The sequence below is a fragment of the Trichosurus vulpecula genome, chromosome 6 (assembly GCF_011100635.1).
Source record: "Trichosurus vulpecula isolate mTriVul1 chromosome 6, mTriVul1.pri, whole genome shotgun sequence".
NCBI classification, from domain to species: Eukaryota; Metazoa; Chordata; class Mammalia; order Diprotodontia; family Phalangeridae; genus Trichosurus; species Trichosurus vulpecula.
In genome coordinates this window covers 199,859,015-199,869,510 of record NC_050578.1, presented here as the reverse complement: position 1 = coordinate 199,869,510, position 10,496 = coordinate 199,859,015, and the positions used below count along the sequence as shown (strand labels likewise).

The following is a 10,496-nucleotide window of genomic DNA, read 5'->3' as shown; positions in this document are numbered from 1 at the left end:
TGGACATCACTCATTTCACACCTTTTGGTAAACTCAAATACATCCACGTTTCCATAGATACCTTTAGTGGTTTCCTCATAGCGACCCTACAAACGGGAGAAGCCACCAAGCACGTTATCAATCACATTGTGGCCTCATTAGCCATAGGGCCTAAACCCAAAATTCTCAAAACTGATAATGGACCGGGATACGTTAGTTCATCCTTTAAACAGTTTTGTGCATATATGAACATCAGAAATATCACAGGTATTCCATATAATCCCCAAGGACAAGGTATTGTTGAGAGAGCCCATCAGACTTTGAAAAGAATGATATCTAAATTGCAATCGGGGTCAGAAAAAACTATACATACGGGCCAATAACCATAGGACCCTCCTAAATCATGCACTCTTCGTCCTAAATTTTCTTACATTGGACGCTCATGGCAAATCCGCCGCAGATCGCCTTTGGCACCCATCGTCAGCCCATGATTATGCCCAAGTGAAATGGAAGGATCCCCTCACCCATCAGTGGCATGGCCCTGATCCAGTCCTTATATGGGGCAAGGGACATGCCTGTATATATGATTCCAATGCACAAAACGCCAGATGGCTACCTGAACGGTTGCTTAAGTTAGTAGATCATGCCATCATTAAACACTGAGTCCAGGGCCCTGCCTTACCCTGAGACGATGCTATTTCTTTTCTTGTCTTCTTTAGAAAATGATATCCACTCTGCTGATCTCCCTGCTCCTGTTCGCGGAGACCGACGCCGGTTTCGGGCCTCCCCCTGGAACAGACTTGCGCCATGCCCTCTTCGGAGCCCCCTGTGACTGTAAAGGCGGCATCATCACTGTTATGCCTACCGCCTTTACTCGAGCCATTGATTGCGGCGACAAGATAGCTTACCTCCAGTACCACCACACCGGCACGGGAATCTCCAGACAATCCTACCAATGCGTAAGAAAAGTCAAAATAATCCCCCAGAATAATGGCATCCCTGGACCCTGTCCCTCTGATTGTGTTTACCTCCAGGCCCTTCATTCCTTGTGCTACACTAGCACACAGCAATGTACAGGCAAATCAGGCACTTATCTCACCTCCCGCCAACAAAGGGCGTATGGGGGGAGCACTGGAGGCGACTGGGGCCCTATTCAGATCTCAGGTCCAACTAACAAATATGCCCAAGCCTCTTGTGACAAAATTAACATTGGGAAAAATGTCTGCTGGTCACTCCACGCACCCATTCACGTCTCTGATGGCGGGGGCCCTACTGATCAAATCAGAGAAATGGAGGTCAAAGAGCGCGTGGACGAAATTATAAGAGCCATGTATCCCCCTTTACAATACCATCCGCTAGCTCTACCTCGAGGACGGGGTGTGGATCTTGATGTCCAGACCTATGACATTCTTGCTTCAACTCATAAGGCGCTCAATATTACCAACCCTGACCTTGCAAAAGACTGCTGGCTCTGTATGACCCTGGGCACCCCAATGCCCCTAGCCTTACTGACACATGATCTCTCTTTTGCCACCAATTGCACACTTAGCCCTCCTTTCCGGGTACAGCCCATGCGACCTCTCTCTGCCCCCTGCATAGAAGCTCCTTTTCGGAATTCTTCCTATGATCTTAATGTAGGCCATGCATCCTTTGCTCTTTGTACTTCTAATCACACCTTTAACTACACCGTAGAGCGGACACCTCACCTCCTTTGCCCCACCCCAGGGAGAGCGTTCGTATGCGGGGGCAACATGGCTTTTCTAGCCCTGCCTTCCAATTGGACGGGCCTCTGTGTACAGGCCTCTATCCTCCCTGACATCAACATTATTTCAGGGGACCAACCGGTCCCACTGCCTAGCATAGATTATATTGCTGGAAGACCAAAAAGAGCCGTGGCGTTCATTCCTTTATTAGTAGGCCTCGGAGTAGCAGGAGCCATGACCACCGGATCTGCGGGGTTGGGTGTAGCAATTCACTCATATGCCAAGTTATCTAACCAATTGATTAATGATGTCCAGACCCTCTCAGGGACTATCCATGATCTCCAGGACCAAATTGATTCCCTTGCGGAAGTAGTACTTCAAAACAGGAGAGGGTTAGACCTGCTCACCGCCGAACAGGGGGGAATATGTCTAGCCCTACAGGAAAAATGTTGCTTTTATGCCAATAAATCTGGCATGGTAAGGGATAAAATTAAGAAATTGCAAGAAGAATTGGTCCAGAGGCGTAAAGAGCTTTTAAATAACCCCCTCTGGAACGGTTTACATGGGCTTCTCCCATACCTCCTCCCCCTTCTTGGGCCTCTGGTGGGTCTTCTCTTGCTCCTTTCCTTTGGCCCCTGGGTTTTTAACAGATTAACCACCTTTGTTAAGTCTCAAGTAGATTCAGCCATTGCCAGGAAGAGCCACATATTTTAAAGCAGACTACAGGAACAAGACACCACTGAACAGCAGGAAGAGCGACTACAATTCACGGAAGACCTTCTGAAGGAGCCCTGGCATCGGCGTTGGAAGACAAACCTTTATGCCCTGTGCTATAAAGCCAATCAACCTCTTCCCCTTTTTGCCCGGCCAGCTTCGCCTTAGCTCTGTCACTATCAATAAACTTCCCCTCGAAACTCACTCCACTTACCCCCACTCTTCCTGTGTACAATCCAGTTCACCCTCTGAAGGACGGCTGTGGCTGAGCCCATGACGGGATTATTGCAACCCTGAATGAAGGATGATTGAGGTCTGGTTGAAACTGGCCGTAAGACCCTCTGATCACCATGACGGGCAACCTCCAGTGGCGCGAGTCGCAGGGCTGTAGTACCCTACTGTAGACACCCCGCCCGGATGACCTAAGACAGTGATCAAGGGCGGGCTCTGAAAATCCTTTATACACCAGACGCTCTCACCTCATTATCAGAACCAAGTTGCATAGCCTAAGACAGGCCAGTCACCCTTTCCTTAAAATAAAAATGGGGGACATGCCGGAGACTGGAAAATCGCCTTACCCCTCCCCTCTGCCTGACCCGCGCCCTCTCCCTTCGCTAGCTTTCATTTCTCGCTTAGCTTTCATTTCCTGGCTAACTCTCGTTTCTGGGATATGATGCAGGCCTGCATCCAATGCGTAGCCACGCCTCTGGGGACGTGGCATCCTGATAGCATGCTCATAAAAACCCTTACCAGGAACAATAAAGAGACATTTTCACACCAGCAATGCGTCTAGTCTCCTTCCTCTCCGTGATCCCGTTCCCGAGCCTCTTGGCCCTTTAGAGCCATCAGGTCCTCCTCGAGCCTAGCTCCCCCGGCCCTCTCCAGCTTCGCTGACCCACGATTGTGTGACCTGCGGGCCAGGTCATTGGGTGACAGCCTAATCTACGGGCATGTGAACCTCCCAGGGTCCTAAGGGGAGGGGCCAACTCAAGAACCAATTGGCTCTGGTCATTCAGGCCATGCTTGATGATGTCAAAAAACTCTATAAGAGGAGAGAAGACAGCATGAAGATCCCTTTTTCTGTTGGAGCAGCTACGGTGGCAAGTGTGACTCTGGGCCAGCTCTCAGGCTGAAGCTAGATGTTGTTAACTATGAATTGTATTGGGTCTGTCTGATGTTTGTAATTTGTATTTTGTTTTGAAGTTTAGGGTGCTGGCTTTTAGCCCTGAACTAACTAAATGCTGTATGTATGTTCCCCTGAACTAACTGAATGCCGGATTAAAGTGAGCTTGTTAACCCCTTTGCCTTGCTTTCCTTGGTTAAGCAGATCAAAAGAACCTGTGCTTTCCCGGCGTGCAGGCAGCTTTCTGGGTGCTGGCTGTGGGTGGATGTTACACCCCCACAGAAGCTGCTAGCTGGATTGTTAAAACAAGGGTGCTATGTTCTGGGCCAAGTGACCTATCTTGGTCAGTGGAACAGTTGCACCATAACCCAGGGTGTGGGGACCCTTTTTGGTAAGAGGGTGGTCCTTCCTTAAGATGACCTTGGACTGATCCTTGTAATGCTGATTCAGGGGAAAAGAGTCAGGGGACTATCCTTGGGCAATCTGTCCAGAAGTTTGACTTAAGCTGTTTCAAGCCATCACAGGGTAATAGGACAAGGACAAAGACAAGTCTAAAGGTGATTAATGGTGGGCTTCAATTTGGGTGTAACAATCAGATTTTTGAACTCTGTACTAGCAATGATCATCTTACCTGCATATGTCAAAACCTCTCTAGTCAAAGCGTTCCAATAGCATGACAGACAGCAGATGCATACCGTGAGTCAGTGTAAGTCATGATGCTTTGGCTAGGTGACAAGCCGAGGTATGGTCCATAGACTTAGCTGCTTGGACACTGAGGTTAGAGGGCAGAGAGGCTGACCAGAAGTGTCGTTAGCAGAAACTAAATTGGTGCTGGTGTAGTGAGCATCTCATCTCTTATAAAAGAGGACTCTGTGGGGTGAGACCACCCGCCAGCAATTTAATTAAAGAGTCAGAGGTCTCTCAAGGTAGAAATGTAGAGGACGAGAAGAAACCCAGGGATGCAGGGATCCCAAACCAAAGTTCCCGGGGGTGAGGATGCCTGGAATGAATTCGTGGACACAAGCGTTCTTTAAGTCAAGGAGGCAAAGATTTATTATGCTTTTTCAGTGGGCACGAGTTCTTAGGGAACCTGTAACCATAAAGAGGTGGAGGGGGGCGGAAATTTCTTTATAGAAGCTAATAGGGAATTAAGGGGGGGGAGACATGTCAGTTAAATGTTTGGAGGTGGGATTAGGGAGTGATTTAGGGTGTGCTCAAGGAGTAGTTAGTTCTTAAAGGAACATGCATATTTAGTGTCTATTGTAGAGGCATATTACCCAGAACTCTCTAGGAAATAGCCCACGGGGTTACTGGGGGGTGTGGTCTTTACCATGAGACGTCACCAAGTTCACTGTCGGTCGGGGCTAAAGGGGAATAGTTAATTATCTAGTGTCCTGTTAGACAAAATGCTATCTCTAAGATACATGTTAGAAAGGGCAGTGAATAGTAAATATGGTTATGACTCGGTGTTCTGTCAGTCAACATCCAGAATGCAATCTGTAGTTGCTTACTGAGGAAGAAGCAACGATAAGTTGGGGCAGGCTGCCCTGAAACAGCCTGGGATAGAGTGTTTTGAGAACAAGATGTGTTTATGAAAACTGGATGTATTTTGGACTTGGGGTTCAGGCATCCAAGCAGAGGTTATTAGGATTCAGGGTCCAAGCACAAACACATCATTAGAAACAGAAAACTTCTATATTACGATCTCACGAGGAAGAGCGTCATCACCACCAGCAGCGAGCTAGTAGGAAAGGTGCAATACAGGAAGTAAAGCGTAACTGTATATCCTAGCTCATTCCATTCCCCTCCCACCGCTGACCTTCACCTCCATTGGCTGGAGGGTTGGCCTTACGTTCTAAAGCTGCCCCAATTACAAAGAACAAGGAAGTATGGACTAGCCAGCGGATGTTCACCATTATCTTTTTATCCTTATTCGGCAGGACTTCTGCTGAGGTGGCAGCAAAAGGGGACAGACTAGATGATTTAGGTTTCAGGTTTCTAGAGGTCAGGTGATCCCTGGCAAATGAGACCTCTGGCCTAATACAAAATCTAATCGGGGAAAAGGGGTGTTTGAAAGGTCGTCATGAAGTCTCAGCCGTGTCTAGTATTATAAGGCGCAGTTGTGCAGTGGGTCCCTAGGGAGTGGCAGATCAGGGCACAAAGGATGGTACAATGCTTGAGAGAGATTTTTTTCTTTACCAAGCAAGGTCATTTCATTTTTTGGCAAGTCTGATATAAAAATAGCCTGGGTTTCATGGAGAACTAAGAAGGCCTCAATTTCATTGGGGCATCTAAACTAAATCACAAGCCTTCTGTATCAAAAGCAAGGGGATAGCAACAGCCCTTTTAAGCAGGGCTCTTCTGAGGCCTGATAGGGTAAGATAGGCTTTGATAGTTGAGTTGCAAAGGTTCTGGAGCAGAGTCTTTAGACAGGTGAATAAGGGGCTAGTTTTGCCAAATGAAGGAATCTGTTGTCCACAGTATCCAGCCCTTCTTGATGGCAAGTGCAGGGAGTTCCTGAGATGCCCTGAACACCTCTAGGAGAGGCAGAAAGAGTCCCAGCAGCCAAAACAAGTCCCAAATAGTTCACCTATGGAAGACTTCACTGGACTTTTGACTTAGAGACTTTATGGCTCCTTTGGTGAATGAGGTTCTAGTACTAGGTTCTCCTGAAAAACATCAGCATTTTGGAGCAACTAGAAACAAGTTGTCCACACACTACACTAAAGTGGTACCTTTAACGGTGATGGAAGCTAAATCCTGTAGTATAATCTGAGAAAATAAAGTGGGGCTTTACACATTCCCTTGAGGCAGATGAGTCTATATATCACATAACCTAGTTTCTGAGAAAACTGCTGGGGTTGTAATTGTTCTCCAGGAGTCCTTGCTTAGGGGTTGGTTGTAGGGTTCAGCTGAGTAGCTTAGTCATAGACCTAGTTCTTGGTTCATAGATCTAGAAGAAGCGCAGGGAATTTCTCCTGATGGTTTATGGCATTCCAATTGGCAGCCCTTGCTTGTGAGACAGCTGCTATCGTAGCCCCATGCTCAAGACAGCCACGGGGCAGCTGCTGGCAATCATAATGTCAGAATGGATAGCCAGTTTATGTCTAAGGGAAGGCCGATAGGTAATCTGGAGATATTTTCAGACACAAGGAAATCCCCCCCTGGGAGCAGGTAGCATTCCTCTGTTGACCCTTGCTTTCTACAGCTTCCCTAACATGGGTGTAGCTGTCATTAAATCCTAATACATGATCTGTTTATGTAGGGGTGCTATGCATTGCTGAGAAAAAGGTACATTCCTTTTTATTAACATTCAGTTTTCTCCAGAGGTCTGTCATACCTAACTTCGCTTAAAAAAAAATTCTATTTACTTCCTTAATTTCCTTACTGTTTAAATTTTGGTTGAATTTATCAAGTCCACAGAAGGTACCGTTAAGGTTCCCTTCTAGTATCGTTTTACTGTCTGATTCGTCCTGTAACTCATTTAACTTATCCTTTAGGAATTTGGATGCCACTTGGTGCACATATGTTTAGTATTACTGTTACTTCATTGTCTATAGTACCTTCTGTGTTTCTTTTAAGTCAGGTGGTATTCTGTCTTTTTCAACTAGTGTGGGATTGGGGTGAACCTTGCCCATGCTTCTTCACACATGCATCATAAAGAGCAGCACTCGACATAGTCCGTCCTGTTGAGACAACCAAATGATCACACTTTGCAACCATTTCAGCCCACATCTTTTGGGTTGCTTCTAGTGATCTGGCCATACGGGAGGCAGATATGATATCATGGTCATGTTGAGTTACCATTGTCATTAATTATTGTTGTTAAAATTTTTTTATTTAACTATATTATATAATGTTCATCAGCTTTTCCACATTGTTTAAGAAAACTTTGATTTCAAAATTGCTATCTATTTGAAGGTGTGGTGAAGTACTGACTTGTGGGACTGGTTTATTCACTTATGTAGGGGAACCCTTGATGTGGAAAGGGCCACATGGAATTCAATTGATGCCTAATCAGAACAGGTACCTGAAAAATCGGGGTAGAGGCTTCAGTCTGACCTTTTTTTTTGTAGAAGATACGACCATTAATCTAATGGTGGATTCTTTCAGTGTCTCTTTTACCCTCTGGTTCTAGGGTATCAGTGCAGTTTTCTTTGATAATTTCGTAAGAGTATGATTTTCAGGTAGTCTGATTCTTAAATTATCTATACTGTATCTTCCAGGTTGTTTTTCCAATGAAACAGTATACATGTTTAAATTTTTTTTAATTCTTTTGATTTTATTTGACTATGGTCTCATTAGCTTCTACTTGCCCAATTCAGATTTTCAAGGAATTATTTTCTTTAGTTACTTTTGTGCCTCCTTTTCCATTTGGCCAATTCTACTTTTTAAAGAGTTGTTTTCCTTTTTTTTGCTTCCTCTGGGAATTTTCCCAATGCCCATTTGCCACTTCAAATTACTATTACCTATGGAATTCGTAGGTGATGTTAGATACTACATGTACAGCTCTGCATCTCTCACTAGCAGTCTTTGATACTATTACCAGGACTGGTTGCAGTCTTTGTTCTTAATGTCTTTAAGCTACTGTCTCCTGATGAGCACAACAGCCATTTGGAAATAAGCTTTGAATATTTATGTCTCCTTGTTATTTAATACCTGTCAGAGCCTTCAAGTTTGGGAAGAGAATACCCAAACCTTTGATATAATGTGCTTGTGACTCAGAAGGAAGATAGCTCTAACTGGCTAGTGGATAATGCTGGATCTGGAGATGGGAATAGCTGAGTTTCAATCTTGTCACTGCCACTTCATGGTTGTGTGACCCTGGGCAAGTCGCTCAATCTTTCTAAGCCTCAATTTTCTCTCATCTGCAAAGTAGAATACTATTGGCCTTACAGGGTGGTTGTGAAGATCAAATTAGATAAATTGGTAAAGTGCTTTGTAAACTTTAAAGGACTATTTAAATAACAGCTATTTGTTATATAAAATTATATAAATGCTAGCCTAATAGTAATAACTTTTTTTATACAAACAGACATGTACGTGTACACGTGCTTCTTTTTGGTGTGGGAAAGCTCATCAACCATTAACCCTTGCTCCTCTTTATTTTGAAAGAGAGGGCATGCCTAGTGAAGGAGGTTTAGGGATGGTCCATATGCCCTAGAAAACACCATAGTTTTTTTTTTGCCAGCCTAGTGACCCCCATGGAATAATACAAGTTTTTGTAATATTAGCTGTCTCGAGACAGCTTTTTTTTTCCTATGCTTGACCTCTTTTCTTATGATCCTCAGAGATAGTACAACTGAGAACTGAGAATCGACACTGAAAGGAGCTTTCTGTGGTTTAGCTCCCACAACCCTGGCAAATATTAAAGCCTTATACAAGAAGCACCACCACCCAAGAGCATGCCCAGAGAACTGGAGTTGGTACTGGATGTGCTGTCTTAGCAGATCTCCATACCCATAATCTAATGTAATGCTAATGCTTTGAGGGTAATGTGGCCAGAGACAACTGATTCTGTAGTAGAGGATTTCTGGTTAAAATAGTGATGCAAAGTTACTTAGAGAAGCCCAGCTTCTTCATGTAAATTCAAGTAAATATGTGAAAAGGACTCCAGGAAGACCAATGATGAAGAAAAAAAAAGCTGAAGAGGAATAAAAGCTTCTCCATCTAGTTCAGAACCACACAACAGGACTGCTAGAAGGCAGAAGCCGGGAGAGGCAGGGAAACAAGGAAACAACCTGCGCTCCCCTCAGTGCTAGGGCTCTCCTGTAAGAAGATTGCTCATGAGTTCCAAGCCCCTGCTTAGCATCTTCTGGTCTGTATGCTTTGGAAGCTGGCTGTCGGCTTTCTGCCCTGCTCTCAGTCCTCAGTTTCTCCATCCTCTGCTGCTCCTTCAGCTTTTCGGCTTCTTCAGTGTCTGCTACTTCAGCTTCTGCTTTTCCAGGTTCTACTGCTCAGGCTTCTGCTGGTTCTGCTTCTGTTGTGCTTCTCTTTTGCTTCTGCCACAAACTGTTCTTTTTTTTATACAGTCCTTAGATGTCATCTGACCAGAATTTAGGCACATACCGTTGACCATGTCTTTAGCAACTCACCTTGGGACTCTGAGGGCTTCACACCCACATTGGTTAAGCACCTAGTAAGTAGGGATTTGGGGACTACATTACATAGACAACTTGGGTCTCAATAGCTACAAACTTTGTTCAAGTACAATAGAATCTCCTCAAAATGGACACATCATGTTTGCAAAATACTTAACATAACATCTCATCAGAGTGGCCACATGGCTCACTTGTTGGCCCCCTAAATCTTTGTATGCATTACATAGGTCAGTGAGAAACTGGTGTCAATAGTACCATAACAATATAATAATACGACAAAGATAATACAAAAGAAGTACATAGAACATATCATCATCCCCTCCTTGAACGAATGGGGCTCAAAAGTTTGGCTTAAGGGGCATAGGTCTCATACTCCATAGCTCATTGTTGCTGAAATTGGACTTAGAGCTGTCCTTGCCCCAAGAAGTCGAGTGCTATGCGAGAGGTCAGTTCTTTAGCAAGCTGGCGCACAGGAACTATCAACCCCCGGGTCCTTAGTCCTCTGAAAGTATAGGATACTTAGGGTACTTGAGCCTAAAGGAGAGAGAACTAGCAATAATGTTAACCAAAACAAAGAAAAAAAAGAGTAGGCAAGTATAGGCTGTTATCCTTCAAATGAAATCATCTCCATTTTGATTGAGACTCAAATTGTGCAAAGGCTCACTCTCATAGCCAAACTCAGGTGGGAAATGTTTCTTTTCAAAAGGAACACAATGAGGAAACTAAGTCAGGAGGATCCCATCCTAGATAGAGACTAGGATTGCCCTCAAGCCTTTTTTTTCCACCAGATACAAAACTTTCATCCTTTGATTAGACAAGATCACATTCCCTCTGAGTGGCTTGTGGCATTTATCGGCATCAGCCATGTTTCTGGAG

General features: G+C 44.7%; 1 protein-coding gene across 1 annotated transcript; it reads left to right on the top strand.

Moving 5' to 3' along the window:
- The first annotated feature begins 701 nt into the window (after positions 1-701).
- LOC118854882 (syncytin-1-like) lies at positions 702-3,148 on the top strand. Its single transcript, XM_036765074.1, has one exon. It carries the CDS (start codon positions 702-704, stop codon positions 2,394-2,396), a length of 1,695 nt encoding a protein of 564 aa, XP_036620969.1. The 3' UTR covers positions 2,397-3,148.
- Positions 3,149-10,496: the final 7,348 nt, after the last annotated feature.